General features: G+C 45.5%; 2 protein-coding genes across 7 annotated transcripts in view; both read left to right on the top strand.

Annotated features, from left to right (window-relative positions):
* LOC137654593 (MTRF1L release factor glutamine methyltransferase-like) overlaps window positions 1-8831 on the top strand; it is a 193108-nt gene extending 184277 nt beyond the window's left edge. For all 5 annotated transcript variants that reach the window (XM_068388367.1, XM_068388364.1, XM_068388365.1 and 2 more), the window contains exon 7: window positions 8682-8831. In XM_068388367.1, the coding sequence (XP_068244468.1) occupies window positions 8682-8813 (132 nt within the window). In that variant the 3' untranslated portion in view covers window positions 8814-8831. The remainder of the gene's footprint in view (window positions 1-8681) is intronic.
* Window positions 1-25444, top strand: part of Dip-C (dipeptidase C) — a 935347-nt gene that overhangs the window by 895782 nt on the left and 14121 nt on the right. The gene's annotated exons all lie outside the window — the stretch shown is intronic.

Raw genomic sequence — 25444 nt, 5'->3', positions numbered from 1 at the left:
TTTTCCTCGGGATTCCTCTTCGGAGCCTTCCCGGGGGAATGAATGTGTACTAATATTATTTGTTTTATTTTTTTACAGTTACCGATCTAGTTCGTTTCTGTAATATAGCAACGGTGTGAGCTGTCTGGTTGAGTCCTGGGGATTCGGCTGTTGCTGCCTCCCCCCTTGTATTGTCGTCAGGGGCGTGTCTCCTTCTACTGGTAGTACTCCCGTGTCGACGGACAGCTCTCCAGTTCATTTTAGAACAGTCAGGAGGCTTGCCTCCTTGGGCGGATAACTTTCCTTCCGAGGGAAGTTTTTTCCTGTCCAGGCTTGAGCTTTTCCTCTTTTGGGGGGTTCTTCTCTTGCCTTTTTTTCGTGCGACTATGCTCTTGGTGCTGAGCGGTCGCACCTGCAGTTTCGCTCAAGGGGCTGGGCAACTGCAGGGGCTCCTCTTCGGAGGATTGCCCCTTTTAGGTCACTGGCTGACCAGTCTCTTCCACGAAGTGTTTCTCTGTCGTTCGCGAGAGAGTACACTCATAGAGACTCCTCTTCGGAGGTTTCTTCTGTTGCTGTTGCTGTTGGCCTCCCTCGCCGTAAGGCCCTCCGTCCGCCTCGTCGTAAGGGCCTCTCATCTCCCTATAAGGGTGCTTGAGGCGCCTTTTTGAATCTCCGTTTGCAGCCTACAACTTCTTTTTCTCGATCTTCCGTCTTGGTGCAGATGGACAGCAGTCTAATCTCGTCTCCCGACGGGCAACGGTCTTCCCGACGGACAACGGTCTTCCCGACGGACAGCGGTCTTCCGACGGACATCAGTCTCCCGGCGGACAACGATCCCTTCGGGGCAAAGGGTTGCCCCCACGGGGGTTCTTCCCTTGCGTGTCAGGGTTTCCCTGCGCGCCCTTCTGTTCGTCAGCGCTCTCCTGTTCGTCAGCGCTTTCAAGATGATCTTCCCTGTGGTTCCTGTTACGTGCCCTGTGCGCCCACGTTCGCCCTCGCGATCTAGAACTTCGGTTCAGGTCGGGGTCAAGGACTCTTCTTTGCGCAGGCTTCCACGCGTAGCCTTCTGCTCGTCAGCGATCATCAGCTCGTCAGCGATCATCAGCTCGTCAGCGATCATCAGCTCGCCAGCGATCGTCAGCTCGTCAGCGATCATCAGCTCGCCAGCGATCTCCGGATCGCCCACGTGTGTTACAGCTGGCACGCCAACGTTCTCCAACACTTCTGAAGGAACATGGTTCGCCAGCTACTAGCTCAACTGCGGATGCTGATCGCCATCGCGCGACCCTCAACTGCAGATGCTGATCGCCATCGCGCGACCCTCAACTGCGGATGCTGATCGCCATCGCGCGACCCTCAACTGCGGATGCTGATCGCCATCGCGCGACCCTCAACTGCAGATGCTGATCGCCATCGCGCGACCCTCAACTGCGGATGCTGATCGCCATCGCGCGACCCTCAACTGCGGATGCTGATCGCCATCGCACAACCCTGAACGATTGCCCGCTTACGCATGCTGCTCCTCATCGCACAACCCTGAACGATCGCCCTCTTGCGGATGCTGATCACCATCGCACCCTTTCACGCGATCATTCACCTGCGCATGCTGCTCGCCATCGCACAACCCTGAACGATTGCCCGCTTACGCATGCTGCTCCTCATCGCACAACCCTGAACGATCGCCCTCCTGCAGATGCTGATCACCATCGCACCCTTTCACGCGATCATTCACCTGCGCATGCTGCTCGCCATCGCACAACCCTGCACGATTGCCCGCTTACGCATGCTGCTCCTCATCGCACAACCCTGAACGCTCGCCCTCTTGCGGATGCTGATCACCATCGCACCCTATCACGCGATCATTCACCTACACATGCTGCTCGCCATCGCTTACCGCCAGCGATCTTCTTCACCTACGCGGCAGCACGATCCCTCGCCGTCACGCCCATTCGCCTGCGCGCCCGCGCGATCGCTCGCCTGCGCGCCCGCGCGATCGCTCGCCTGCGCGCCCGCGCGATCGCTCGCCTGCGCGCCCTCGCGACCGCTCGCCTGCGCGCCCGCGCGACCACTCGCCTGTGCGCCCGCGCGACCATTCGCCTTTGCGCGACCGTTCGCCCTCGCGCGACCATAGTTCGCGGCGAATTCCACAGCCGGTGGTAGCAGCAGGGACGCGTGCTCCTAGGCGGCACTCGGGATCACCTCCATCCAAGCACAGGTTGGTAGTGCAGGACGAAGACAGGTCAGTACAGCATTCTTCCCACCTTCTTTTCAGGCAGGAACCGTCGTGTCCTCTCCAAAGGATCGCCCGATCCCTTTCACCTTAGCGAGGATTTTGGACTCTGTGTCCTTGGAGCAGCAGACATGGTTTGATCCGCTGGCACGGGCGTTAATGAGGGTTATGAAACCAGCACTCACCGGCCAGGGTAACAAACCAGCGGCTGTCTCTCCTACGCTGAAGAGAAAGAGAGGAGTGGACTTCGTGGTGACTTCCCCCAGGGCGAAGTTGGTTCCCAAGAGGTCGGTCTCGAGGGTCCCCTCTCCTGCACGAGTACTCTCTCCTTCTCCCGCCCTGGAAGGATTTTTGGCGGGGGGGCTTTCCGTTGAAGATTTCTCCATCGGACAAGGGGTGACTGCTTACCTCTTCCTCTGGGAGCTTACCAGGTTCTTTCCCTCCTCGGTTACGGCCCGAGGTTTGGTTCAAGGAAGCTACAGGAAGATCAAGGGTACTTTCCTCCTCTCGAGCTCAGGCACCTTGGCCTTTCGTCGTTAAGTATCTACTTGCGGACAAGCTCGATGTTGTACCATCTGGACGCACTGACTGAAGGCTTCCTTCGGGTGTCTCATCTGTGGAGGTCAACGACCTCAGACACCCTTCCATCCTTGAGAAGAGTTTTGTCTTTGCCCAAGGACAGAGACTTAAACATCTGCTGTGCGGAGTAAATCGACTTCCGGTTTCACTCCTCCAAGGCGCTTTCTTCCAGACTCTGCAGGGCTCCAGCTCCCTTTTCTTTCAACCACGTCGGCCTAAGTTATCGGCTACGACAACTGGGACAAGGTGTCCAATTGCAGTTTCCTCCTGTCAGGAACAGATGGCACGGGAGACTCCCCCGGGGGGGCATAGTCCTAAAAGGAGTTCACGAACTCTAGGATTGCAGGTTTTTTCGCTGGGAGGATGCTTAAGGTTACTCATCCGAATGACAGCTTCCCGATGCCCATTCCCGCACAATCTCTGTGAGTAGCCAAGGATATCGCGCCTGCCGTCTCTGTCAGCGAATTCAGTGTCTCTGAACCTCTATGCCATAGCATCAGCAGAGTTGCCCGGTTGGGCAGAATGATCCATACCTTAGGCGAAGGTCTTCCTTAGGATCATCGACGGCTTCACCCCCGGCCCCCTCAGTCGATCCTTTCTTGTAAGGAAGGATCTGAGAGGGGATGTCCATAGTCGACCTCTCAGCCCTGATCAAGTTTGTCGAACAAACTTTGGCCAGCGTAGACCAGCAGAATCGATCAGACTGGTAACGAGGCGACAGGACTCCTTTAACCCTGGATCGGAAGGACGGGTACTTTCAGTTTCCATTCCATCCATCTTCCAGGGTGCTCGTCGAATTCAGCCTAAACTGCAAGTATTCCTGCTTATGATGCAGTGTGGCTATCCCGCCGTGGCATAGCAGGTTTGTTTCCCCAGAGAACTCTCCCTGCCTTCCTCTTGGCCGCTCAGGTGCAGACTTCCGCCTCCTCTGCTGTTTGGAGGGCTGGTCAACTCCGGTAGGCTCGGGTTTCGACCTTCTTCAGCGCCGGGAAAAGCTTCCGAATGCTGACCATGAGTGTGGGCTCATGGTATTTTGCTTGGAGCCTTCTCTTCCTCTGCCTCAACATCTGGAGTATCTGGCCATGATATTGAGTCAACCGCCTTACCATGTTGGAAACCCCGCTTCTCGTCCGTCCAGCGAGGTTAAGCAACGTCGGTACTTGGATGGGTGACCACCTGGGGACGCCAGATTCTGTTACCACATCCTCCGAGCCTTCCTTTCGGTTGACTGTGGCAAGACTGAGGAGAGTCGCAGTACCTGTTCTCAGTCAAGCAGAGTTTTCAGCCCTACCTTGGAACGTTTCCTAGTTCTTCTTTCCTCATTGACCCGTTTATAGTCCGAACGGTCGCCTCAGGATAAGTTCCATGTGGGGCGATCCAAGTTCCGGTGGCTTCAGGCAATGTTTAACCGGACTCCCTGGCCCTATGGGACCAGCGGAACTATTAAACCTGCAATGGGTGTTGACCTATGGAGCCTCTTGATGGTAGTGGATATTCTCGTCCTTTCCCCACATTCTTGATGCGGTTCTCGGACTCGTCAAAGGAAAGGGGGGGGGGGCATGTTCCGGTCCAGGCCTATGGTCAAGACCTGAAGGATACCTCTCCATCATTCAGGCAGGCTTAAGAGCCTTAGTCTGGCCCCTCTTCAGATCCTACCGCTCCTGCCAAGTCGCCCCGTTGCGTGTCGACTTCATGCTAACCAGCAGGGGACGCATTTTCACACCTTCACATCTTGCAGTAGAGATACCGGGATGATTGAGATTCTCTCAATTCCACCATCGGCTCTCTCATTCCAGGCAGGGGAATGTTTCTCTCAGACTATCCGAGCAGAGCCTCATAGAGAGAGTGTACCTAAGGGTCTTTGACCTTGGGTAACCAGCAAGTGCTGGTCTGGGGGACCTGATCGCGACAGCTTGGAACCTCAAGCTTCCGCTAGTTTTCCCCCCAGTCTCAGACCCCGAGACTCTGGCAAGATGCATTCCGGTGATGGTGGGACAACTTCGACGCCTGCGTCTTCCCTCCTTTTTGTCTGCGGACAATGGGTCTCAACAAAACCAGGTTGTCTGTCAACCTTTCAATGGGAGAGCTCCACTGGGACTATGCGCAGAACGGTTTCTGGACCCTCTGCTTCCCCTGACGGAACTCCCGGGAGAGCTTCTCCCACGGCGCAGACTACTCAAGCAACCACACTGCGACATCTCTCCCGAACCGGGACGTCGCTTCGGCTTCATGCCTGGAGACACTACGCTTCCTCCTCTAGAAGAGACAACCCGCTACAGTCGCGGTACGGAGGTCGCGTCATCTGCGATAGTCATCCACAGGGGTCTCCCAGGCAAAGTGAAGAGTCTAAGGTGGTTGGTGCCGTGGGAGATATACCTCTTCCCGTGAGGCCTCTTCTCCAGCAATAACGGTCTTATTGCCTTTCGGCGGGAGGAAACTCCTTTCCGCTCTTGGCAATGAAGCCTGTCGCTCAGCCTTTCCCTGACCTTCAGGCTTAAAGGAATAACTTTTTCCTGCCCGCTGGATCTATCCTCGCTCATGCGAAGCTACGATCGTCCCTGCCCTAGTCGGAGGAAGACCTCCAACTTGGAGCATGGCTCGGACTTTTAGTCCTTTAAGAGATCTTCTCAAGACCCTTTTATGACAGGCCTCGGATTGTATTCCGCCTGGGGTCTTCTGCTCACTCTGGCCACGGCCAGTGTGTAAGCAATCTTCTTGGTCTCTTACTACTCTACTACTCCCCCCCTTTCTAAGGAAGAGGGGAAGGCAACATTCAGGCTCGCTCCTGAGTTGTTGGCTAGACTCAGAATCTGAGGGTCCCGACCCTTCGGTCCGATTCATTCAAGATTTTGAGTCTCCATTCTGTGTCTGATGTCCCAAGACCTTCTCTTTCTTGCCAGTACAGGAATCGAGAGGTTAGCGCTGGGAACAGCTGCAGTTTGGCCTCAGTTGCAGCCGATTTGGGAACACAAGGAGGACATGGGGGGAGAGTCACCAGTATACCTCTTCAGCCCGGACTCAAGGACATTCATCTCGACCTGTCTTCAGACCCTCCCCCGTCACGTCGCCCTACAGCACGATGTTGGATACATCGCAACGTCCCTCGCCTTCGAGTAATACTACTCTGTGACGCAGGTGCTACAAGCTGGAGTCTGGAAGCGTCTGATGACCTTCGCAGCCCGCTTCCTGCAGGGCGTGACCCACAGGAGTCTCGATACGTTTTCTATCGCTCTGTGGTGGCTACACAACAGCTGGTCTAACCTCAGGCTCCTTTTTGGACAGGTAGCAGAAGGTTGAGGGCATTGTTATCAGGTTTTAGTCTGCATGAACGAAAGAAGTATGTCTGGCCCTTACTTCTTTCTTCATCATCCCCTCTACGGGGAAGCAGCATCCTGGTCTCTGCATAGCTGACCTCGAACCTCTGCAGGTAAACCATGCTTCCTTGTGTTCCGAGTATTGAGTCAATACTGTCGCGTCCCCCATACCCTGACGAGGTGGTATTGGGAACGTCCTAACCCAGAGTTCCTTCTGGAACTCCAGGTCAACTGCCTAGGACGGGTCACACTTCTTCCTTCACACATAAGCTTACGTAGGCCACATGGTTCCTTGCGGTGCAAGGAACTTGTGAGGTGCAGGGACTCCTTTTCTCGAGTGCGACTCACTCGGATTCTGAGTCCCCGGGTAAAGCCAAAGCCAGTATGGCTGGGGACTTTCCACCCTTCCTAAGGGATAAGTCACCCTTTGTAAATAGCGTGGTTTGTATTTCGGTTACGGAACAAATGACAAATTCGAAGATAATTTGTATTTTTCCTAACCATACAAACCTTAGCTATTTACACATATTTGCCCGCCAGCCCTGTCCCCCAAGACAAGTCCTACCTCTAAGTGAAAGTGAGTATTCACCTGTGTGTGAGGGGGAGGAGGGGTAGCTAGCTACCACTCCCCTACCCCCCCCCGCTAACTAGCGCGGGGGTAATACACCCTCGTTAAATTCTAATGGCTCGCCATTTCAGCTACGCTAAAAGTAATAACCCTTTGTAAATAGCTAAGGTTTGTATGGTTAGGAAAAATACAAATTATCTTCGAATTTGTCATATTTATCTAGTGTATAAAAACTGAAGAGTGTTTAGATGCAGTGATTTTGTAGGGTTGCATATCATTTACCATCCTCACTTGCCAGATGTACAACTGTGTTGAATATGTTTTTCTTAATAAACTTTTGTCGATAAGGTTACCAAGAACAAAAATTTAGACCTATTCCTCTCATAACAAGATTAGGGTGGTTTGTATAGTGTTAATGTAAATCAAGAGCCAATAGGCTATCATAAGTAATTTAGTTAAGACGTTTGGATGACAGACCCCTCTTTCACGAAGAATAGCAATGTTGGAGCAATGTTGGAAAGTCGACCTTTATTTGCAAAATTTAATTACTTAAGTCATGCTACAGACTATTGTGTCATGGTTGAATCTAATTAGATGTGAAAGGTTCAAGTGATTTGACTAATCATGGTTTATTTCAACATAAGGTAAATTATGATATTTATTGTTTAACATAATGTAAACAGTGTTTTAGCATGGTATCCATGTGGATGTTTTATACCATAGGTCGTACAGGGTTGCACGATAGCCCTGTCCACTGCTTACGAGCTTCCCCTGTGATTGGTCAACTCTGAAAAGGGGAATGACATTACACTTCTAACTTTCCAAATTATTAACAGTAATGAATTGTCTCCATCAGATGATGTTCTCCTACCTCATGATAATGACTCATATTTTCTCTTGCAAGAGTTTTAAAAAATACAATTACCTCGGATAAATGATATATTCATACAAAGAACTGGAGCTTTTGTGACTGTGGTCTCTATGTAGCAGTGGGCAAAAGTAGTAGGCTTTGAAATGAGTTATCAACCTTGTATATATTCTGCAGGCTCAGTAGATTGCTGAGGTAGCTGTTCAAAGGTTATTCTACATTAATTCAGGATTGCTAACCATTTGCTGTTCAAGTCAAGTCTTCATTGGTCTGTGAGCAAAAATTTCACTCCATATGGGCATTTTTTTGTGGTCAAGTACTAAAGAGACTAGCATGTGATGCTAAGTAAGTAGTTGTGTGGTGTCCATATATCACCCACGCAGTCTTTACACTGTTTCACGTGATTTTTATGTCATTTAGTTTTACATTAGCTTGCATCCCTTCCTTTGCTCAGACCCTAACTCTTCCACTCACTGAGCAGCACTCCTAGCAGTGTTATAGAGCATTGGGCAAGCATCGTTGGAACTTTTTTTTGTAGAGTTGTGACAGCGTGTTATTTGTTAAATTGTGATCCCTATTGTTCATTGTAAAGTTAACGGTATAATATTGTGACAATAGTCCTAAAGATGAAAAAGAAATTTGATTAGAAGATGATTACAGTAGAGGTAAAAAAAAAAGAAATATCTGAGAAGCAAGAATAAGGTACGAGTTTGGCAAACTGTACAAAAATATAAAATTGTACAACATCTATGATTTGCACAATTCTTAAGAAAAACAAATTTATGAAATCAATAGATATTGGGAAAGGGGTGGTGATATTTACAAAACAATGGCCATGTGTTCTTGACAATGTTGAAAAAATGCTGCTTATTTGGACTGATGAAAAACAGTTAAATGGAGATATGATTACCAAAAATATTATTTGTGAAAAAGCAAAGGTATTTTATGCTTAACCTGATGATGGGAACTAGGAGTGTTGGTGAAAATGTAATAGTAAAATATCAGTACAGTTACTATGCAACTGAGGCCAAAGGGTTGCCGAAAAAGACCTTATTTTTATTCAGTAATGTGACATGTTAAATTTGGTTGTGTACCCTTCAAGAATATTACTATTCCTTCTAACAAAACTTCCATTTTTTCTAGGTAGATCCATGTCACCAGTACCTTGTTCCAGCATGGTTGGCAAAGCAAAAGGATATGAAGATAGAGCTCCTAGAAGTTGTAAAAGATATGGAAGGAAAAGAAAGATTTTTGAAATTTGTTAAATCTAATTAAACTTCGTTATCATTGAGATATGTGTAGTAACAGTTTTATTTTCTTTCTGAAGTGGAACTCTTTGCAACAGGTGTAAGACTCCTCTGAGGCCTATTCTTTGTTTATATAACTTAGCTGCATGTAGGATGATGCTTGATAGTACAGCATATAAATAGAAATTTACCTCAATTCATTATTCTACTACTTAAGAAGCTGAAATTTTTCCTCTTGAATAACCATTGGCCAGTAGGGACTGTATTTTTTAAGGGAATTCAAATTGGTTATGGGAAAACATTATTTCTGTGAAACAAAATTTCATAATTCAAGTTAACCATGAATTCAGTTTTGTTTACCACAATAGTAGCAGTAATGTTAGAAATTCAGACGGGCAATAGTAATAGTTTGTACATTCAATAACTATAATATCAGATACTCATAGATGTTAGGATCCTGATGGAAAAAGTAAATATGTTGGAGAAAGCATGTTGGATGACAAGAAAAGTTCCACCTGTCTCCTCTTCTGTTAATTTCCAATTGTAAGTGATGATGCTGTCAAAGTCAAGAATTCTTGAATAATGGTTTCTCTTGGGAAATTAAAATTTTTTGCAAAAAGTAAGTACAGTACTAGATTGCATTTTGAATATTGAGAGTATAATTATCTGTCATGAAAATTTTCATACATGGGCTGAAATATTTATACAAAAGGTCTGCAGATCAATAAATGTATTGAATTGGTAAAACTTCCACCAGTGAGGTTAGAGTAAGAGGAGACAGTGTAACAGTCCTACAGGCTTTATCAAACGAGCACCTTTCTGAGATTGATCTTATGGCTAGAATAGAATGTAGGGCTTTAATATGGCCATATACTCTGTATGAAAAGAAAAGATATTATTGAATTCTGAACCAGCAGTGATTTTAGGTAAAATTTTTAAGTTTTTTATTCATATATTTCATATCTAAATTAACAAGTCATGAATAATACTGTACTAAGAATGCAGTACTGTCTGTCATTTGTATTATTTTAATGAGTATAAATTGAAATTGTTGACGACATTTAATATGAAATGAAATAATAGTTCATCTAGGTAGGTATTGCAGCACCAGGCAACCGTAGATGTAAACTTTTCTGTAAAAATTTGAATAATTCCAAATGCCTGTGATGTAATGAAAAAAAGGAACTATAGAGAATTTAAAAACATAAGTTTCAATCACAGTCATTGTCAAAGAATTTTTCATAGCCCTTTTATTTGTAATAATCAGCTTTGCTTTATTCCTGTTAAGCAACATATATCACTCATCCAACCAGCTTTTTATAGACTACCACCTACAATATATCTTTCCCTTAATACTAATCTGAATTTTTGAAGTCCTATGACTTGCTGGTTGGAAAAGATTTTCAAGTTAACATGGCATGAGATTTCTCTGATGCAAAGTACACAAAGTCTTCCTTTTAAAACCCCCTAATTCTCACCATTCTTGTTAGTTGAGGAGCTCGTCTCTTTTGTTTCCTTATTAGAATTTGGTATTAATTTTCTGGTATTCAGATGTTTAAAAGACTGTTGATCCCTTTCCTTCACAGTCCTCATTTACATTGAACAGCTATATATGGTTGACTTTAGGTTTTCGCTCCTCATCTGCCCTTTCACTGGTTCCTGGCTTTCTATGACTTGATTCCTTTGAAGTTATCGTTTCTCATAAAGTATTCAAGCCACCACCAGAAGTTCAAGGCTAGTTTTGTTAATAGTAGAAAATCTTAGTATATCATTCTGCTATTGAGATTGTTTCACTCTGGGAGCATGAACATCCTCAAGAGAGTCCTTGACCAATATCAGGTGACTGAGGAAGATGGAAAAAAATAATTCTGTGGGAATGACATGGTAGACCACATGGCTTACAGGTACTACAAGAACTTTGACGGAAACTGTAGACTTACCGGCGTCACAGGAACAGGTAAATCCTCAAAAGACTATACAGGATAATTCATCACCATAAGTGAAGTACAGTAAGCATGTTTACTCTCTACCTCATCAACCATTTCTCCCACAGACCAGAATATAGGAGGAACAGGTAGGGACAACTAACAAATAAAGCAGGAAACTAGCACAAACAAACCCAGATGTTATGTAAAGGATCAACCAGCACACACTTTGCAGAAAAGATCATTACTGCAAACCGAGCCATAACAAAACTAATAAATATGAATAACAATAAACAAGGGTGACAAAGTGACAACATGCCTCTTGGCCCCGGATATCTGTGGTATTTCCTTACAATCTTTGCCTGTTTCATCAGAACACCCATCCATTTGGATAACAAATCCAACCAAGTATTGTTAACATTAATATACTTTGACAACAAAAGTCTCAAGTTCCACCAATACGGAGATATCATACTCAAGAGTGACATGAAAATTGACAATCTATATACAGCACAGGTGAGTAGGCAATACCCTTCTTTTCACCTACCAATCACCAATTGATTACATTGTTAATAAGCTCTAAAGAATTTATCAAGCAACCACTGGGAATATATCTATATTAGGTATCAGCAACAAAATACTTCAACAGCAAAATTTTAATTTTACTGAAGTGGAAAATACTGCACTTAGTAGTTCAAGAAAAAGGTAGGGTTTGGAGACAAGTGAATGATCAGTACCCTACCTCTCACTTATATGGTACCCTTTGACTCTTTATTAGGCTTCAATGACTTTATCCAACTAGAACTGGTAACATTTTACTTGAATATTAAAGTTTTCAGGTTTGTATTTTTGTCTGAACAAATTGGTTTCATGTCAATTGTTCTTAATGTTAATTTGGATGATAGACTTGGGAACTCATGTCCAGCTCAGATGAAAATCTAATACAGTGGTACCTCTACATACGAATTTAATTCGTTCCACAACCTACTTCGGATGTAGAAAATGTTCGGATATAGAAACGAATTTTCCCATAAGAATACATGGTAATTCATTTAATTCGTTCCTCAGCCTAAAAACCCATAATAAATCCTTAATAAATGGCTACACATAATTACACATAATGACATAACTGCATAATATGAAAGAAGCATAAAAAAAAGATAATTATAAAGAAATAATGAATAAAAAATGTGTTTTATTGCCACTTTACCTCAGAGACAGGCCAACGCAGGTGTAGGATTTGCTACGCCAGGAAGAGACGGACGATCGACGAGAAGGTAGACATGGTGTTAACATGTTCTTTAAATAAATTCTCTCTCTCTCTCTCTCTCTCTCTCTCTCTTGTTCTTCTTCACTGTTAGTGTTAGAGACGTCTATTAATTTTTTTTTCTATAATTTCTTGCTTCAATTCTAATGAAAGAATTGCCTTCTTCCTGTACTGAAACTTAGCTTCTTAGGCACCATGATTATAGGTAAAATCAAAAAGGAAATGTGAGAAAAGGAAGAAAATAAGCACTATTAATAACAGACCAAACAGAGGACAACCACACGATACACACAAGAACAGAGAACTGAGCACTCGACGCTCAATGGCGTAATGTTTACTTCGTGTGTCGAAATAAAATTCGGGTGTAGAGTCAAAAATTTGCTCGAATTTTACTTCGGATGTTGGAAAATTCGGATGTAGATACGTTCGGATGTAGAGGTTCCACTGTAGTACCCACTAATTATTTCAATTAACCTTACCTGAAATTTATTTATTCTCTGAAAATTAGCTAATATACTAAAATTCAAACCCATAAATCTTTTTATTAAAGTTTGAGAACTCTGTTTCCCCTAGTGAAAGCTGACCGAGCTGTTGCCAGATCACTGGTGTCCCAAACCCTGCACCATCTTGTAAGAGTCAGAAGTTCTTTGTTATCTCTACTTACATACTTTGTAAATTGCTCTGATTTTTGTATTAAATTCTTTGAGGGCCTTAGTGATTTGCTCCCCTAAGTTATTTTGTTGTGGACTGCCACTGGTATGTGCAAGTTTTCTTTATGCACAGTTGTGTATACTATAGTGATTTACAATGTTTGTTTAGTGTTGACCCATTTACTGCTATGATGGATGTGTTCAATGGCTTGGATTAGCTTGTAATGATGGGTACTGTGTTTAGTGGCCACCAGTTTTGAGTACTTTGAGTCTGTTGTCGAGAGATTTTGTAGGAAAACTAATGTTTAATTGGTTAAGCTGAAAAATATTCATTCTTGAAAGTAATAGCCTCTATTGTCTTGGTTGACAGGAAATATTTAATCTTTCCCGTATGATCTTGGGTGGGGTTACAGATTCCTCCTTGTTTAAGTCAGAATGTGTTTTAAATATTTTCAAAATGGTGCTTAGGATTATCATATGTAGTTTAATTTCCTTTCCAATAATACAAGTTATCGTTTTTTATAATAGTGGAGATGCAGTTTCTTACAATAACTAATTTCAGAATTACTTTTTGTCATATTCTATATGTTATGTTTATAGTCAGCAGTAGGTTGGCCAGGGCACGAGCCACCTGTTGAGATACTACCAGTAGAGAGTTATTGGGTCCTTTGACTGGTTAGACAGTATTACATGTATATTGGATCCCTCTCTCTTATTACAGCTCATTTTCCCTTTGCTTACACATACACCGAATACAGTAGTTTGACCTATTCTTTCAACATTCTTCTGTCTTTTCATACATCTGTCAGCACTGAGATTACCAAAAAAATCTTCTTCGCTCAAGGGTTAACTACTGAACTGTAATTGTTAAGCAGCTACTCTCATGGTGAGGGTAGAAGAGACTCTTTAGATATGGTATGCAGTTCCTCTAGGAGGACACTCCAAAATCAAACCATTGTTCTCTAGTCATGGGTAGTGCTATAGCCTTTGTACCATGGTCTTCCATTGTCTTGGGGTAGAGTTCTCTTGCTTGAGGGTACCCTCGGGCACACTTATTCTATCTTATTTCTCTTATTCTTGTTTTTTTAAGTTTTTATAGTTTATATATGAAATGTAACTTATTCAAATATTCTATTTTAATTGTTCATTACTCCTCTTGTAGTTTATTAATTTCCTTATTTCCTTTCCTGACTGGGCTATTTTTTCCTGTTGGAGCCCTTGGGCTTATAGCATCCTGCTCTTTCAACTGGGATTGTTAGAAATAATAGTATACCAGGTTTAATACAACATATGTTGTAAATGGCTCAAATATTTATCTGGCTAGTGCAAGTGTTGTATTTTTTTCATGATAAATTTGAAATCACAAGGTACCATTCCTTAAAATATTAAGATAAATTTTAGAATCAAGGTCACATGATTTATTTAATGAAAAAATTAATACATCCAATGAAAAGAGCCTAATAGAGACCCCTTTTTGTCATGTTATGCATTAAATCTAAAATCCAATAATCTATTTTATTCTAAACAGCTTTGTATGCTTTCATTAATTCAATTTTCACATATGGAAGAAGTTTGAAGTATAAGTAAAAAAGGGAGAACAATAGAGATACTAAAGGCAGGAAAAGTGAGTTTAGTACTAGTTCCAGTGTAGTGTCAGATCAGGGTTTAGTCATGCTGATTCCCCTAGTCGATCTCATAGTCAAACTCCCTTATCAGAGGAAGGCCATGTAGTTCATATTAGTAGCAAATATTTTGGTCCTGATTGGTTCAGATCAGAATTAAATTTAATGAAATCTGAAAAGTCTTCATTTATTTTTATCCAGATTCAGAATACCATGCATATCTCAGTTTATGAAATCCATTCCTAATGTGTAAACTTATTTTGTTTCTACATGAATATAAACATTTGTCCTATAATATAAGAATTGATTCAAGCGCAGTTGGAACTTAACAGTTTAATTGCTTGAAACCACCCAGGCACACTATCGTATCTTATTTTTCTTCCTCTTGTTTTTTAAAATGGTGTTGGGCAGGCTTAAAAGAAGGGCCATGGATGCCTGGTGGTTTATCAAAACATTATCTTTTCCTTATCTATTTCTTTATCTTTTCAGAATCATCCTTATTATCCTCCCTTCAGTTCAAGTGGGTATCCTGGAGGGTATTTAGCCTTGCATGGTGTATTGGCTCTGTCATGTTGACCAGTTTTTTCAACTTTTTATCTTAAGTCTACGGGTTTTATCAATCACTTTATATATTTGTTCCGTAACTGGAATACAAACCACGCTATTTAAAGGGGGTAATTCGCGTAGCTGAAAGGACGAGCCATAAAATTTCAACGAGGGATTATTACCCCACCGCTAGTTAGCGGCGGTTAGGGAGGGTAGTTAGCTACCCTCCCCCCTCACACACATGTTGTAGCTCCACTTTTACTTTGGCTCGGGTGGTGATCGGACGTGTCCGCCTTCACCCTCGCCTCTTTGACAGCCATTAATCATTGCCTTTTCTTTCTTTTTCTTAGAGTGTTGTGAAGTTGGCCTCTACAATGCGGAAGTGCCCTGGGTTACCTGACCGCCCTTGTGGGACCTTCATGTCTTCCATCGAGACGGATCCTCACACCTTATGCCCTTATTGTAGGGGTCAGCGGTGTGAAAGTGATAATGTTTGTATGGAATGTAGGGAGTGGCCTACCTCCCAGTGGGAGAGGTTTTCTCGGAGCCGGAAGAAAAAGTCCAGACGAGATATTTCTCCTTCAAAGGTTTCTTTGAAGAAGGAAAATACTAAGGACTCTTCTTCCATAGCCCAAACCTCCTCCGAAGCTCCCACTCGGTCGGCCTCTCGTGAGAGGCTGTCGAGTGGTAGCGTAGGCCGTACTGTTGTTGACCGATCTCGGGGTTTGGGAGAGGGAGTTGCCTCCCATAGCGAGGCAGCTCCTCCTCCTCTCCCGGGGGAGGATTTAATTATTTCTCCTGTTAATAATGATCTTTTGCAGCTTTGGGCTTCTTTGGGGCTTCAGGGTTCGCCCTCCAAGGAAGACCTGTTTGACATGATCAGGTTGGGAGCAGCTGTCAAATAGTCACCGGCGGTAGCAGAGGTTGACCCTCTGTTTATTGTCGAGGCTGTTGTGGCAGACGCTTCCAATGACAGTGTTCAAACCCCTGCTCCTGTTGTAGCTGAAGGCTTAGCTCCCCCCTCCGAACATCCTTCGAGGGAGGATCTAAGTCCAACGGTCTCTCCTGCGGGTGATTCTCCCCCCGGGGGAGTTCACTGACAGAGACTCCTCTTCGGAGGACTGCCGATGGTTTGCCTGCTGCTCCCAGAGGACGCATCCGACGTAAGGCTCGCCTTGCTCTTTGTCGCCGAGGTCTTCCTTCTCCTCACAAGGGTGTTAGGAGGCGCCTCTTCGGATCTTCATCCTCGCAGTCCCCCGCAGAGGAACCTCGTCCTTCAGCTACCGTTCCTGCTACTTCCTTGGACCTGGACCTCTCCGCAGATCGTTCGCGATCTCCTACGCCTGCCAGACCTGCTGACCTGCCTTCACTTTTCCTGGCTGCTGACGCACTGTGGGCGCCCACACATCCCGTTTTCAAACGGGCACCGGTCCCTTCGGGGCAAAAGGGGCTTTCACACATTGTGTATAAGTCCCTTAAGCGCCAGGTTTCCCCTGTGCGCCAACGTTCGCCTGCGCGCAAGCGCTCACCGGTTGCTGCCTCATCTCGCCAGCGTCCTCCTGCATGCCCACGATCTCCTGTTCGCCCTGAAGTTCCAGAGACTACGCGCCTACGATCTCCTGCTCGCCAACGGACCTCTGCACGCCCTCGGCCTGATACACGCCATGGACGCCCTCGGTCTCCTGCTCGTCAGCGATCTCCTGCGCGCCAGCGCTCTCCTGCTCGCCAGCGCTCTCCTGCTCGCCAGCGCTCTCCTGTTCGCAAGCGCTCTCCTGCTCGTCAGCGCTCTCCTGCTCACCAGCGCTCTCCTGCTCGCCAACGCTTGCCTGCTTGCCCTCGATCTTCGGATCAGGGCTCCAAGGAGTAATCTTCTTCCTCTCCTGCTCGCCAGCGCTTTCCTCCACGATCGCCGACTCGCCATCAGACCTCGCCTGCTCGCCATTCCTTGCCTACGTGCCATCGCCCGCAGTCTCCATTGCGCGCCAACGCGCCCACTGCCAGAACTTCGGTTCCTGACGAGCGCCCTACTGTGCGCCCACTGCCAGAACTTCGGTTCCTGACGAGCGGCCTACTGTGCGCCCACGCGCTGGGGATATTCCCCCTGCACGCACGCGCCCTACGGCTTCGCCCCTACGGGCCCTTCATCATCCTGTGGCTGCACTCCATCCGAGAAAGCACACCAACGTGCCCTGACACCTACGCGCCCACGCACCCTGTTGCCTGCGCTCTGACGCCTGTGCGCCCACGAGCTCCTTCTCCTGCGCGCCATCGTTCGCCCACGCGCCAACGCGAGAACTCTCCTACGCGCCAACGCTCGCTTGTGCGCCGACGCGCCCTCGCCCTCCCGTGCGCTCCCTCGCCCTCCCCTGCGCTCCCTCGCCCACGCGCGCGAGCAATGGCCTCCCCCGCGATGCCCAGCGCGAACCACAGGGCGTGCCCACACAGGATCCGGCAGTATGCGTCAGGTCATCTTCATCGCGTTTTCCCCCCCGTAAGCGCAGGACAGCGCGCCCAACGGAGGGAGGGAAATCTCCATGGTAACATCGGGTGCTAACGGCAGGGTCAGAGACGGTTTCTGCTGGACAGGGTTGTCAACTATCCTGCCCAGACCTGAGATCCAAGCTCGTTCAGCTGTTGGTTGAGGCTCGTCCAACCTATGGTGCCATCGGACGAGTGGAAGTACCTTACGATAGGACGATACCTCGTCCGCAGAGCATTCACCTGAATCCACTAGCTCGTCCACTAACTGTACCTCCGCGTTGGAAGGTTCCTCGAACGTGGAGGGATCCGCGGGCACGGAGGCCTCCCTCCCCTCCTGGTTGGGTGATGGAGCGGCTGTCTCCGTCACGGGTAGAGCCTCCAGAGCGGAGGTAGCCGTCATGGGTCTACCCCCTCCCGGAGCCACCCGGATGGCGCTGGTTAATGGTCGTGGCAGCGGGGTATCCCGAAACTTGGCCGGGACCGCTGCAACGAAAGATCCTGGGGTTGTGCCGCTGGGCCTAACCCACGGGAGTTCCCTACACACGGGTGGAGTCGCCGACTTACAAGGCCGGGGAAACAGAGAGTGTGCCAACGGCTGCACCCGACGAGCGGGCGGAGCCGAAGAGACACTGTGCAGGGAAACGGGAGCAGATCCAGCAGCCACCGAGGCAGGCACTGGAGCTGCAACCGACATGCTGGATTCCCGACGGTGTCGGACAACGGTAACATACCACTTCCTCGGTGACAACTTCCTTCGGTAGTCCCTTCTCGAGGACCTCGCCCTCTTCCTGGGCGGGCTGTCGCGTGGGCTTGATCTCCTCCTCCTGGAACGCTTCTTCTTCCTCCTGGAGTCTCGAACACTGTAACTATCCAACGAATAGGACTCGTAGGAAAATTTGTCCGAAGAATACGAGGAAGCTGATTCCTCCATCTCTATCACAAGCCCCCCTGGGGGTTCTAGGTCTGGAACTTGGGGTCACAGGCTCCATGAAGTCCGGCGGAAGCGTGGCCGATGGCGCCGGGGGTGAACAGATGATGGGTCGAGGGGCGAACCAACCTTCGATTTCCTTCTCCTGCCTCATGGGGGACCTGAAGGGCGTCCTAGGAGCCGTCCATACAATGGAGTCTGGCCACCCCCGGAACCCGCTGAACCTGAAAAACACTGTTCGGGCGTGGGAGTGGGTGCTGATCCCCCCCCCCACACACACACACCGGGTCTTCACTTAAGACGGGTCCTGCGGGCACCAGGCCTTCGTCTATCACACACACACTCCCGCCACACTAGCAGATCCCCCCACTTGTCTGCACAGGTCCCTTATTCACAGATTCCCCATAATCAGACTCATGGGGAACGGCAATGGGCCGTTTCCCCGAAACGGACTTACCTCGTCCCCTACTCTGGGTAGGGAAAGGTGAAGGAGAACCTCTCTCAGACTGGGCCGAGGGCGACGTTAGCGGCGAAGAAAGGCCTGACTTCTTCGGAGATCTCTTGGAAGCCTTCTTCTTCGCGTATAGGGTCCATTGAAGCTCCGGCCAAGACTCGCATTCAGGGCACATGGAGGCCGGGGAACACCTCTTCCCCCGACACGAGGAGCACAAGGTGTGCGGGTCGACCTCGGGCGTCGAGAGCCATGCCCCGCAAGACTTACTAGCTTGGGGCTCGGGACAGCGACGCTGAGATTCCATGGTAAAAACCGAACCCAAACGACACAAGCACACAAGGGAAGGTGAGGAACACAACGGGAACACGTGGTACACAAGAGAAAGGAACACAATGGAACACGTGGTACACAAGAGAAAGGAACACAATGGAACACATGAGACAAGGTAAGGAGAACACAAAGGAACACGTGGGACACAAGGTGATCGGACGGGATAAGTGAGAGAGAGCGGCGAGATGTAATCAACGCCACGACCAGACCTTACTGACGGGCTAACAAGCGCGACCCCACGCGCTGACCCAGGGTCGCCCTAAGGCGAGTATCCTTCCACCCCGGAGCGCCCCTGCAAGGTAGCGGAGAGAGGGGGAACTATGCAAAATTCTTGGTCGGGGATTAAGTTCCAGATACTCCTAAGAAAGTAGTTCGAGGTAAGTACTCCGTGTTGGAACAAATATGTTTTTATATAAATTCAATGTTAGTATTTGAAATAATACATTTTATTTTTTTAGTCAATTGCCTGTTTTTCTCATAAGATTATTTCTGTATCCAATCGCAGTTTTCAAGCTATAAAGATATTCTTTAAATACCAGCTTCTAAGGAGTATAATGAACAGAAAGATTTGATGCAAATTTGGATGGTTTTCATTTAGAAAAACTACCTTATAATTGTTTTTTACTTTTTTTATTTTATAAGCCCAAAATTAACTCTTTTGACCTAGGAACATTATAAAATTTAAATTATTAGTTTCCATTTACAAAATGTAGCACCCTCAGTAATGAGCTGGATTATACAGGAATTTGACTATGTTCCAAAATCAACACAACACCCCTTGCCTGTATTAATGATATAAGATGAAAAACCCCACATGAAAAGTATTAACATTTTTACTAAGTAAAATTGACTTAAAGAACCAAAGCAATTATAATTTCTTGAACTCTCAATTAACTTGCAAAGTTGATCCAAGCAGAGTATTAAACCTGTAAATGTAAATAGCACTACTAACAAAAATCCCACATAAAAATTCTCAAGTATAAAATTTTATTATACAGGTTTATTATGCTTCTGACAATTTCATATCATAGCTGCTTTTAGTTGGCCAACTTTGACTGAGCATGAAGCTGAGGAATAAACACCTCTGTCTGTTGTCCTTCTGCCATGACTTCTTCAATTTCCTCCACCCTGTTTGATATAAGAAAAAAGAATAATTATTACTAACATGAACCATCAACCAAGATAATAATGTAGTCATATATGTGGATGTATGTATATAGACATAGTATATGTATATTTATGTATCCTCCTGTATACATATTTATTGTATATGTATGTATACAAATGTAAAGATGCATATATACTTACAATTATTATTATTATCATCATTATTATTAATAATTAGCCCAAAGGCCCCACCCACCGTTTTCCACCTCAAATGAAGCTTCATGTGCCGATTCGCCTACTGCCACTACATCAGCGATCACCAAATGTAGCAGCAGGGCCTATCAGAACTGCTTCATAATTGCTCGCCACTCATTTCTATTCTTTGAACACTCTTTTGCCTCTCTCACATCTATCCTTCTGTCACCTAGGCTTCCTAAACTCCATTCATCCACCCAAACCTTGGCCTTCCTCTTGCACTTCTCCCATCAACATGACAAATTCAGAGATAATTTGTATTTTCCAAACCTTGGCCTTCCTCTTGCACTTCTCCCATCAACATGACAAATTCAGAGATAATTTTTATTTTCCAAACCTTGGCCTTCCCCTTGCACTTCTCCCATCAACATGACAAATTCAGAGATAATTTGTATTTTCCAAACCTTGGCCTTCCTCTTGCACTTCTCCCATCAACATGACAAATTCAGAGATAATTTGTATTTTCCAAACCTTGGCCTTCCTCTTGCACTTCTCCCATCAACATGACAAATTCAGAGATAATTTGTATTTTCCAAACCTTGGCCTTCCTCTTGCACTTCTCCCATCAACATGACAAATTCAGAGATAATTTTTATTTTCCAAACCTTGGCCTTCCCCTTGCACTTCTCCCATAAACATGACAAATTCAGAGATAATTTGTATTTTCCAAACCTTGGCCTTCCCCTTGCACTTCTCCCATCAACATGACAAATTCAGAGATAATTTGTATTTTCCCCTATCTAATATAAACCTGTAGTTATTTATTGCGGATATACTTTTGGCAGAGCTGGAAGCTAGCCATTAGATTTAAAGTACGAGGTGGCAACCCTACCTAACCACTCAAGAGTGGGTAAGTAGAGGATGGCTGGCAGGACTTAGCGGGGGGCAGGTGATGGCGGGACAATTTATATAAATAACTACAGGTTTGTATTAGTTATGGAAAATACAAATTATCTCCAAATATGTCATTTGTTCCCATACTAACAAACCTTAGGTTATTTATTTTGGATTACTCACTCTTAGGTGGGTGGTAAGTTTGACTACTGTACTGGCTTAGTTATTGGCCCGGGTTTACCTAGTATAGTATAGACTGTAATCGAGGGAAACCTTACCACCTCGCTTATCAATACAAGTAAGAATGATAGCAGCCTGAACAGGAAGTTGTGAGAGATATCATATGAACGTCTAGGTAAGAATATTCCTAGTTCATCCGCAATAAATAACGTAAGGTTTATTAGTATGGGAACAAATGACAAATTCGGGAGGGAAACTCCTGCAGAAGGGGTGGATTCTATAAAATACAAACCCATGGACAGGATATCCCAAAGGGGAGACCACGTAGGAGCCGGGTGTGTTTCCCGCAAACTGAAGACCAACCAATCACTGCCATTCCCCAGGCATTTTCCCAAGGGAAGAGGATGCCTACTAAGGGATTAGGAGATGGTATCATCCATGCTCAGATCATAGACCTAAGGATGTGTGGTACTGCATGCGGCCTCTCCCCCATTTTCTTTGATACCTCTATAGGAAGTGTCAAATCCAAGATGAAGGAGGAGATCAGCTCCCTAGGAGAGATTCTCATCTGGCAGCTTTTTTTACCATGACTGTCTCTTGCTCAGATCTTGTAGAGAACTAAGGGACTGTTAGTCCTGAAGAGGTTGCATTCGACGGGGACTGATGCGGTCTTGTCGCACCTGTGGAAGTTTCTACAGGCTAATGACCCAGTCTACAGATAGCCATATTGGATGTGACATTCGTGTCTTTCCTTCAGTTAATCTAATTTTCAGATCAAGGTAAATTGAAGATGTCTCAGGAGTTTGAGACCTTTAGGATCAGTCAGTAGTCCGAGGTCTTCAAGATTAGGGCCAATCCTGTAAAGGAAATTATGGGCTAACTGATTAATCACAAAAACTCTCTCACATGACAAGGTTTGAAGGTTAAGCTCGTCTCATGAGTGAAGACTTCTGACCGATGAAGCTTGGTGGTATCCTGGCGTACTGCATCTTCCCATTTCCCGAGGAAAGATAGAAGAAACGAGAGTATCTTTTGTAGCTAAAATGTGGACTCTCTTTCCTTGACAAAAAACATGAGAGGAGTTTTCCCATGAGGAAGAAAGATGTCTTTTACAACCACACCTGCCTAAGGTAGAGCTCCGGTTACAGGAAAAAGTTATCAGCCAACTTCATGAACAAGACTGAGTTCATGAAATATAGGCAAAAAAATTTTTTACCCTGAACGGATTTTGCAGGTGGAGGTTAAATGTGTTCCCACTAAGGATCTATTAACAGATTCAACAACCCCAGATCTACATTCAGGAGATAAAATGGAGGCAAAGAATGTAGCATCATATGCAACAAGCTTGTTTTCTAGGTCAACACACAATGTGTATACAGTATAGTAAGAAAAGTAATGGGCCAAGAACATTACCCCGAAGAACAAAAGATATCACATTCCTATTCTCACTACAGTGCCCATCTACGACAACTCTTTGCAACAATAATGATACTACCCACCTACTCCAAACTGATTTAGATTGAAAACAAATGTCTCATTATTAGCACTGTCAAAGGCAGCACTAAAATCAAAGCCAATCATAAAAACTTCCTGACCACAATCAAGGGAGTTCTGTAGAGCGAAGGGCATCATATGCTCCAACGTCTTTGCAAAGGTAAAATTGCAAACTAGGGAACAGACGATTACCTTTAATGTACCTGCAGTAATTAGATCTAGTCGTCCACTCGATCTAGAGCCAAGTCCACAAGATTCCACCTGGGTAACTCCAATGGGTTGAGGCGGTGGGATAACCACCGCTGCATGCTCCATAGCACGGGCAACAAATCCCTCCACCCCACATTCAAAGCCTAACAAAGAATAGATGCACACAAGTACAGCCTCAAATGGTGTCATCCTCTCTACTAAGCCAAATGAAAACTTACCAGTAGTGAGAGGAGTAGGTATCCAGCCTCCTGGAAAGAAAGGAGATGGAGGTTGCCGAAGCTCATCCATCAACGTTGGACAAGGAACAGAAAGTGTACAAGGCCGTACACTTCTGTCCAAGCCGGCTACCAAGACTCAGGCTATGGCTCCCAGAGCCCTGTGTGTTGACCCCAGCATAGCCCCCACCGGGCTGGAAATCACTTGGGTGTTGTCCATCCCCCTTGAAAAAGAGGTGGTGTCACAGGGAGTCCTATGCCTGTGACTACGGCTAGCCTTCCTTGATTTCTTTGACCTCTTTTTCTTTGTTTTAGAAAAAGTGTCTGAATCAGAGTACAAGGAGTAAGATTAGGATGAACAGCTTGCAAACTTCCCCCTCTTCACGGCTCTTGCTCTTGGTTCTGCAAGCAGAGTGGTCGAGATCTGAGTGACCATTGACGATGATGCTGCTCCAAGGGGAGAAACCGCATGGGTAGCCACAACAGCCAGGCACTCTATCAGAGGGGAGGGGATATGCATACGCAAGGCCCCGCGAGAGGCACAACCACAGACAGAGGGAGGAGGAACGGGACTGGCCCCGGTCCCCAAGCACAAGGATCGGGGTAACAGACACAGGGTTAGGGAGTGGTAATCACTGGAGCGAGGCTCCATCACCAAAGTCATAGAGGGCCAACTTGAAAGATCTAACGAAGCCCAAGACTTCTTTAGTTCAAACTCCTCATCAACAACCTGGACGGTCGAGGGGTGCGGTGCGAACACTAGAGGTTTCCCACACACCAGCGAAACCTGAAAAACTCAATGATGTAGATTTGAGGGCTGCAAACCCTTGCAGCATACTTTTCAGGGATGAATCTAGAGGTAAATGCACAGGGGCGGTAGCAGCAGTCGCATACCCTAAGACTCTGTAGCAGCTAAAGACTTCATCGGAGTCTTCTTGGGTACTGCGCATTCTGATCCAGACGGACACATCCCACATTCTTCCCCTTCAGAGTGTACACCTGCCACTGAACCAGAGGACACTAACAGGTGCACTGGGATGATTTGAACAATCATGTCCCCCAAAAGGCACAGAGAGGGAGAGTGGATTTAAACTGGATGCAGTGTCCATCCTTCCTCAGGCAAAAACAAACTTCTTACTTCCATTCCATCACTACTAACTACAATCAATTCCTGAATGAGAAAGAAAATTGAGTCTTTGTAAGGAGCCGACTGTACACGTCAGCCACCAAATCAGAAGTAAAAGCTCCCTGGCTGGAAAGAGGTGGGCTACTTGGCCCACACTCTCATCAGCTGGCTAACTTCTTGTTATTCAACATTCACGATGAGCTCCAGCTTATGCTGAATCAATATCCATAATTAAAGGATAATGCTTTGTATGCTGCATAGGAACAAAGTGTATTTTGTTTATTTCATATAAAGAAATATTGATTAACATGTTTAGGGATAAAAATTGTCATATTTTCAACCCAACTTAGGTGACTACAGTATGTCTTGGAATAGAATAAAAGAAATATTCAGGTAACTTTCTTTTAAAATCAGCAAGATAAAAATAGGGGACTCGGCCTGGGACTGTTCTGGAAAAAATGTTGAGCAAAAGATTTTAAGAGATTATTAACAAGGCTAAATAACAAATATAAACCATCTTGTCTAATTTAATGAGTTAATTTAAAGCAAAAATTTTTATACATCTGAATATTAATGATAAAATTATAGTTGTATTATAGAGTAATTAACAAACTTACATCCTTGGAATGGTCCCTCCTGATAAATCTTCCATGCCAGTTGCAGTCACTACGATGTCATCTTCAATTCTAACCCCTCCAAAACCGCGGAAACGTTGAATCGCCTCCGGGACTAGGAATCGAGCTTGTTCTCGATTGTTCAAGGCCTGGTCTAACAGCTGTAAACAAAAATTAGCTATTATAGACCTAAAGTTACTTTCATTTTAATAGATATGCTACTACAGTATACTGATATGGAAGAATATACAAGTCAACCTACTTCTGAGGTACAGGAATAACACTGATAATTTCTTGAATATGGAGAAACATTTTTTCTATGGTTAGAGTCAAAATGTTGAAGGATGTTTTTTGTCATATAAGGATTCAACTTCAATGACTTGTATTATCACTGGGTTTCAAGAAAATATACAGTAACTAT

Source organism: Palaemon carinicauda, chromosome 15, assembly GCF_036898095.1.
Source record: "Palaemon carinicauda isolate YSFRI2023 chromosome 15, ASM3689809v2, whole genome shotgun sequence".
Taxonomy (NCBI): domain Eukaryota; kingdom Metazoa; phylum Arthropoda; class Malacostraca; order Decapoda; family Palaemonidae; genus Palaemon; species Palaemon carinicauda.
Note: the sequence above shows the minus strand (reverse complement) of the source record. Positions and strands in the feature narration are given on the sequence as shown.